Consider the following 8,195-nt stretch of genomic DNA (forward strand, 5'->3'; position numbering starts at 1 on the left):
GGTGCATCTACCAACCCAGAAAACGTGAAAAAGAACAACCCAGTAGATATTTTTTGCTAAGCCTTTCTCTGTAAGCTTGTGAAAAAATAACGAGCCGTTCAGATTTCGCTCCAGCCGTGACGTAGAAAGGGGATCTTATAATATCACCGCCCCTTAATCTGCACGTTTCCACACGCAGCACCATGGCAAAATTTCAAGCAAAGCATGCTAACTGTTCTGCCTTTGGCTGCACTGACGAGCACAGAACACTATTTAGAGTCCCAGCCTCAGAGGAGACAAGAGAGCAGTGTATTTATTGATTGATTTAGGCTACTGTATATTGCTGCTGCCACACAGATCTAATATAAACATGCCATTTATTTCCCAGCTGTTTACCTTCACAGACATAACCCACTGTTTTTGTAACGCATGCATGTTTTAAACGTAAACTTGTGTGTATTTGACAGTTTAAGCGCAATAAGCCATGAAAGAGAACTTAGTTTAGTATTCTCATGCCGTGTGACAGACGCTTTATGTGCGTGTGTGCTCAGAAAACCCGATATCAGAAGTTTAAACTAATATGGTTTAAAATGCACAATTTCAACGCGATAGACATGATAATCAAAACCAAACGGATGTTTTTTTTAGCTGAATATCTGAGGTGCGAGCTGTAAAGCTGTTTATCATTGTGCAAAACAACTGAGAGCCCAAGCTTTTGTATCAGGTTGTTTTGTTAAAGCTCTAAATATAAAGGTGGCATAATAGTGAAAATATAATGGAAAATACCCAAGTGTTCGGTCACCAGAGAGGTCTGTCTTTTCAATGGAAAATTGAGTTGTTTAAAAAATTACGTGGTCAAAAAAAAACTGAAACATTTGCGTGGATAAATTTGCTCACAATATGATCAATAACATCCAGGCATTCAGCAAACATGCTGTTACATAATTTTGGAATGAAATGAAAATTCGATATTTTCATTAGTTCCGAAGTTATGTAACTGCATGTTTGCTGAATGCCTATGATATATGAAGTATTATAGATGGCAAGTAGTTGTACAATTTACAGCACTTGGTTTAGTCTTCTGTCATTCTTCACACAAACACAGGAAATAGCTGACTGATTTCCGCTGTCAGAACTGTTTTGCACGTCATATGTACTGAAACTTTTTAGTTACTTTTTTTTTTTTTTTTTTGAGAGTGTAACCTTAAAGTGATAATTCACCCAAAAATTACAATGATGCCGTCATCTCACCCTCAAGTTGTTCCAAACCTGTATGAGTTTCTTGCTTCTGTTGAACACAGAAGAAGTTATTTTGAAGAACGTCGGTAACCAAATAGTTGCTGGTAGCCATTGACTTCCATTATAAGGAAAAAATACTATGGAAGTCAGTGGCTACCAGCAACTGTCTGGTTACCAGCGTTCTTCAAAAATATCGCCACGTTTCCTAGATCACTTCCTAAGTATTACCTCTTTAATTAACAATTAGTGAGTAGTTTATTGCGTTTATTTTGTCTCAGCTGTATGCTTTTTTTTTCTGTGCATGTTTGTTCATGTGTCTTAGGCCTCTGCCTCACATCAGGAATGGCTCCCCTCTCTTCCGTCCCATTGGTAATCCTGAGTTTGTAAAAGACATGCTTATTTTTCCTGAGCACGTAGAAAGCTGCAATAAAGGTAAGACAAAAGCACACATGGAACACCATTTTGAGAAAATAAGATTAATAAAAATGTAAGAAATCTCCCAGCCAGAATGCGTTCTCATGAGTTATTATTAGTTGTTGTAACCTGTTTAACTTGCTATACTGTATTATTTTTTTTTTTTTGTTAATAATTCAAATAATTGCATTTACAACAAATGTAAAACTCAATTCTGTCATTTATAATACATTATTTGGTGTTTACAGCTGTCATATCCTGCTGCACCTCCATAACAATTCATTATTTAATAAACAGATCCAGTTGCCACTCTCATTTAGTGCTAGCCTTGGATCCTGCTTATACTGCTGAAAAATAGCATAATGAATTCTCATGACATTAATAGATTCAAAACTAATTTTCCAGAAAATAACCCACGATTGACAAATTATTATTAATAGATTTATTCCCATTCAGTAGCTTCGCATGCATTGTGGAATAAGATGTTAAATTTTGGGAGAGGAAGGCGTTACGTATGTTTTGCGTTCAGTTGTGTGTATATGCTTTGGACTTTCGTATTTAAATCTTTCCAGAATACTGCCAGCTTAAAGGAATATTTCACCCAAATCAGATTTGGAGAAATGTAGCATTGCATCACTTGCTCACCAATGGAAGTGAATGGGTGCCGTCAGATTGAGAGTCCAAACAGCTGATAAAAACATCACGATAATCCACACCACTCCAGTCCATCAGCTAACATCTGGAGAAGACAAAAGCTGTGTTTTTAATAAATACATTTATCATGAAGATGTTTTAATCTTCAAACCATTGCATCCGGCTGTAAGTCCATATTCCGTAATAACGCTTTCTCAGTTAGTACGGGTGAACTATTCATCTAATGCATCACAAAATTATGTAATACAATGATGTAATGGAATTATTTGCAAGCTTTCATCACAGCTAAGTATCCTGGCAGAGGCTACATTGGCAGTATTCAAATGAGCAAATGGTGTGTGTGTGTGTGTGTACACGTGTGTTTTGGCTTGAACAATCATCTTTGCATGAAACATTTTGCAGCCTGCAGATGTTGGCAGTGCATTATTTTATGAGTATGATCAGGGCGGACATTCAAACTGCAAAGGGGACTGACGTGTTCTGATTTTTTTTCAGTTTTTGCAAGTCTTCTTGGAGACACCATACTAATTGATGACTTGGATTCTGCTAATGATTATCGTCGGGGGGTAAGACACTGAGTGTATGTCTTTGTGATGAAGAATTTTCAAGTATTTACAGCAAACATGCATATAAACGTGTATGTTTGGTAGGTGGTTCAGAATAAGATGCAGTGCCCCACGCTCTTAACGCGTCAGGGAGAGCGGATTCGCAGCAACGGGAAGTTCGGAGGACTGCAGAACAAGGCTCCATCCATTGAGAAACTTCGAGGACAAGTGTTTGGAGCACCATTACCCAAAGAGTACAACCGCATACACCATCAGATGGGTAACAAACATACTGCATCTCTTGGTGCACTGGAAGATCTGTACTCTGAGTGATCTGAGATACTTTGTGTGTTTGATCTCTCTTCTTGTAAAAGTTACAGTTAAGCTAATGAGTTATTTAAGTGAAGTTATTTGAATGCTTCAGCATATGTTGGAGTGCATCGATTACTTTTATGGTACTAGACACTACAGTTTTTGGGCTATTTTGTTTCCATAACATGTCTCATTTCAGACTAGTCAAAAAAAGCATCCAAAATACACATTTGTGACCCTGGAGCACAAAAGCAGTGTTAAGTCGCTGGGGGATATTTGTAGCAATAGCCAAAAGTACATTGTATGGGTCAAAATTATTGATTTTTCTTTTATGCCAAAAATCATTGGGATATTCAGTAAAGATCATGTTCCATGAAGATATTTTGTAAATTTCCTACCGTAAATATATCAAAACTTAATTTTTGATTAGTTATATGCATTGCTAAGAACTTCATTTGGACAACTTTAAAGACGATTTTCTCAATATTTAGATTTTTTTTCAGATTCCAGATTTTCAAATGGTTGGAAATCAATGGAAAGCTTATTTATTCAGCTTTCAGGCGATGTATAAATCTCAATTTTGAAAAATTGACCCTTATGACTGGTTTTGTGGTCCAGGGTCACATTTAAGTGTTTAGTTTATCAAAGTTTATGTATTTCCATTTGTATATTTCATTTATATTACATATCTTTAAAGGCTGTTTTTTTCTCCAGCAACACTCACTGACACAAATTAGCAGTTTTATTCCTATATATATTCTGAAAGTTTTTGCAGTTTTATGTCATTAGTTTGATTATATATTTAACATTTTGTGCCAAAAACTTTTTTTTATTTTTTATTTGTGGATTGCTAAAAAGAGATTTCCCAAATCCTCTCTATAATACACTATCTAAACAAAATGCCTAAAAAATTGCTTTATCCAGTTGTTTTGTAAAATTACGCAAAATATTTAATTAGATAATTAGTGCATGTTTAATTAGATAATGCATCATTTGGATACTTAAACATTTCAGAAAACTTACATAATACAAAAAAAGTCTTATTGTACCGTGATTGATCAGCTGAGGAGGAAATATCGATTTGTTCATTTTTTTACCCTGTTCACTTGTTGGGTCTTGCCTTAAAAAACACTTATGTGAGTTCACTAGGAGCATGATGTGTCTCATGGATGGGAGCTGTCTGTAGTCGCTGTGTCTTATGTTTGGTTGTGTGTGTGCAGAGTTACTGCAGCAGTGTCGTGTTGCAATGCAGAAGGCCTCTGAGGTCCGGTCTGAGTATAACAGTCATTTGGAGCACCTGCAGAGTCCTGAGATGAAACAGAAACAACAAGACCTCCAGCAGCAAGAGCAAGAGCTAAGGGAACTTGAGGAAACCCTTGGTATGTGTTTTTGGCATTGCAGAGCTGCTTACTTTCTGAACGCAAAACCAGAATTTCGATGATTGGCATAAAGTTATCACAGATCTGTTTGCTTTGTCATTAAGGGGGATAAAGTAGATGCTCTTAGGAAATATTTGAAAACTTTTTCAAGATTTGCACATTCTTACACATTTAGAATTTTTATTAAATTAATTTCTGTTTTAGCTGAGCTACTGGAATGGTGAAGCAACAGTTTGGAAAGAACCTTGGGTAACACTTTATTTTAGGGTCTCTGAACCTAGTGGCTTATTAGCATGCATATTACTAGAATATTAGCCATTTATTAGTAGTAATTACGCACATATTAATGCCTTATTCTACATCCCTAATCCTAGCCAACACCTAAACTTAACAACTACCTTACTAACTATTAAAAAGCAGCCAATTAGGAATTTATTGAGGGAAAAGTCAAAGTTAATACCAAATTATGCCAAATATTTGGAAGTTTTCACCATGAACACTCCCCTCTCCTTGGTCTTTAAAAATGGCTGACATTAATTTAATTAATTTAGTGATAAAATTGTACATCCTTATGGAAATATAATAATATTTTGTAATTTTATCATGATTAATTATCAAATTGTTTGTCGTAAATCAACATCTCAGGAAAATGTTATGGGGTTTCAAATCAAAATATGACTTTCTGTTATGAAACAGGACATCATACATGTCCACTGTAGAGGACACCAGGACTAAAAGCATGTTTATTATACATTTTGGGAGACAAAACAATTGAATAGGAAAATACATTATATATCAATATTCCTATGAAATATTAGATATTATGACAATCTGGGCAATTATTAGTACCATTATTACACTTCTTTTTTCAATGTGCTGTCCCAACAGTACACAATAATATGCAAATTAGATACAGTGTATAGATAACATTGTGTTTAATGGGAAAACAAGTTTATGGAAATTTTACACACACATTGCATAAAGCAAAATGGTATATCAAATCATTCTGTTATATATTTAATAACATAGTTGAGAATCATCCTCAAACAAAATTTGGTATAAAAAAATCCTGAAACCTAAAAATTGATTCGTGATTTTTAAAAAAAAATTAAGTTTTTGCCTTTTCATGTTTATTCATGTCATTTTATTCTTTTTAGAAAAATTGAGTCCTGGTGTCCTCTACAGAGGACATAACATATATGAATAAAATATAATTTTTCAAAAATTTTATTTTTCCATTTTTTTCTTATGCTCTAAACAATGTAATGAAAAAATACTAAATTCGCAAAGCTTTTTTCTCTGAGTCTCAGGAGCGATGCGACCGCTTCCGATGCGATGCGAGCCCATTACGATGCAGTGCGATCCGATTTCGAGTCGATTCAACACAATGCGATTCAATGCAATAAAATACGCTATGCAATTCAATATGGTACAGATAGTTCACTTTTATTTCTTTGGTTCGTTGTAATTATTTGGTGGAAGATGCAGCTCTACCTCTGCCATATTAATGTTAATGTTTAGAGAGGAGAAATCAATCTACATATAAAATACTATAAAAAACCTTTATTTAACCTTTATTCCAATGCACTGATGTGAATCTGGGACTCTTCAAATCCCTAGTAGAAATGATAGTCAAGTTTCTTAACTGTTTTTTCACTCTATCCTTTCTGTGATTGGTGAATACTGACAAGAATTGAAATGTGTGTTTGTTTGTGTGTGTGTGTGTGTGTGTGTGTGTGTGTGTGTGTGTGTGTGTGTGTTTGTTTATGTCTGTGTGTGTGTGTGTTTGTCTGTGTCTCTCTGTGGGTGAGTGTGTGTGTGTGTGTGTGTGTGTGTGTGTGTGTGTGTGTGTGTTTGTCTGTGTCTGTATCTGTGTCTGTGTCTGCAGCCAGCACTCCTACACGACTCTACGCTGTAAGAGTGAAAAGGAGCCTTGAGCCAGAAATGCCCGAGCCCTCAGTCCCTTCTAAAAGATCCCGGCGCAAAACACGCAAACTGGGTACATCAACAGTCGTCTGAAGTGTTTGCTATTCCACAGTTTTTTTCTGACTTGTCTGTTGCTTTTTCATTGAAGTTAATAGTTTGTTGTTGTTTTGTTTCTGCAGATTCATGAAGTTGCACGAGCTGACAGCTGATGCCGTGCTTTTTTATTAGGTTAATCAGTGTCAACAAGTATTTTGTTCATTTGCAAATCCTTTTTTTGTTCACTCTTTACAGATTATGAGTTGTCTGATTGAAGCAGAAAGCAAAAACAAAAGTTCAATAATTGGACTGTGTCCATAATATATTTTGTATCTTTCTTTGAGGAAAAAAAAAACGTTTTTACACTTGCATCAGGTCTTGTCTTTTTTTTTTTTTTAATTCAGCAAACCTTCCAGCAGTCACACTTTCACTGGAGCTCTGTTCAAGTGGGATTGTTTTCTCATCATGTGTTTAGAAAGTTCAGTGTATACTTTGGTTTTTGCACGCATACATTGTAGTGGATGCATACAGCTTACAATAGCATTTCAACAGATACTCCGTTAAACCATACGCAACATAGTGAACATTGATTGCACTTTTCCACTCAAGTGTCTAAATTCACTAATCGTTTTCATTCACTCCTTCAAGTGGACTATTATAGTGATCTAATATGGGTAATAATTTATTAATTTATCCAACTTATTTTTCAGCACGACAGCTATTCTTTACCATAACAAACTGATGTCCTTTTGTCTTCTTTGCTTAATTTTGTTTGTGCATTTTTGTTCCTATAATAAACTATTTTTTGTAGTTTAAAAATGTTATTCACGCAGCTTTGGCATATAGAGTGCTATATGGAAAAATTGTAAAATAAATGTTTTGATTTGCTGAAGTCAAGTAACTTGCTTTACACAAACCTAAAAAAAAACTACAAAAAAAAATATTTTTGTAGTACATAGTATGCTGTATAATAAGAGTTTCATGTGTTGGTAAAGCTTGTAAGGGTATTATGTAATATGCATTACTAAAGGATATTTTTACTCAAGAAAATCTATTTGTATTGTAATAATGTCAAGTTTTTATTTTGTAATCGAAGTGCTTCAAGAAAATTTCTATTTGGGCCATTTAGGATTGGGGTCACACTTAAGTTTGGGGACCAACTCTCACTATTAACTGTGACTTTTGCCTCAATAGACTCCTATTACTGCTTTATTAGTACTACGGTAGTTTAGGTATGGGGTAGGATTAAGGGCTCTAGAATATAGTCATACAGAATAAGGCGTTGATATCTGCTTTATTATAAGTAATAATTAACAGCCAGTATGCTACTAATTTGCATGGTAATAAGCAACTAATAATGAGAATGGGTCCCTAAACTAAAGTGTTACAAGGATTGGTTCTTTAACCCCGTTAAGTGTCACCGGCTCACCTGTGGGTCGCTTGGTGCTCTTTTTTTCATTCTTTTTTCTCTATCACATATTTAAATAATCATCATAAATTACATTTCATTTAAAATCTTAGAACCTCAAAAATGTATCCTGTGAAAACCATTTTGAAATCGGACACTGCGTTACCATGGAAACGGTACTCTTCCCCTTTAGTGGGTGGAGTCAAGTATCATATTACGGTCTTTTAGAATCAAGACTTGTTATAATCTTGACGATTCCATATTTGGTGGTTATTTTGAGATAGAAGTAATATTGACAGAAAT

The 8,195-nt window shown here is 34.9% G+C and overlaps 1 protein-coding gene across 1 annotated transcript in view; it reads left to right on the plus strand.

Moving 5' to 3' along the window:
* LOC107601143 (structural maintenance of chromosomes flexible hinge domain-containing protein 1-like) overlaps positions 1-7,234 on the plus strand; it is a 34,259-nt gene extending 27,025 nt beyond the window's left edge. The window contains 6 exon segments of the mRNA XM_016293198.1: positions 1,541-1,650; positions 2,782-2,852; positions 2,937-3,111; positions 4,364-4,522; positions 6,411-6,521; positions 6,628-7,234. Of these exon segments, the coding sequence (XP_016148684.1) occupies positions 1,541-1,650; positions 2,782-2,852; positions 2,937-3,111; positions 4,364-4,522; positions 6,411-6,521; positions 6,628-6,635 (634 nt within the window). The 3' untranslated portion in view covers positions 6,636-7,234.
* The last annotated feature ends 961 nt before the right edge of the window (positions 7,235-8,195 follow it).

Source organism: Sinocyclocheilus grahami, unplaced genomic scaffold (assembly GCF_001515645.1).
Source record: "Sinocyclocheilus grahami isolate Dianchi unplaced genomic scaffold, SAMN03320097.WGS_v1.1 scaffold300.1, whole genome shotgun sequence".
NCBI classification, from domain to species: domain Eukaryota; kingdom Metazoa; phylum Chordata; class Actinopteri; order Cypriniformes; family Cyprinidae; genus Sinocyclocheilus; species Sinocyclocheilus grahami.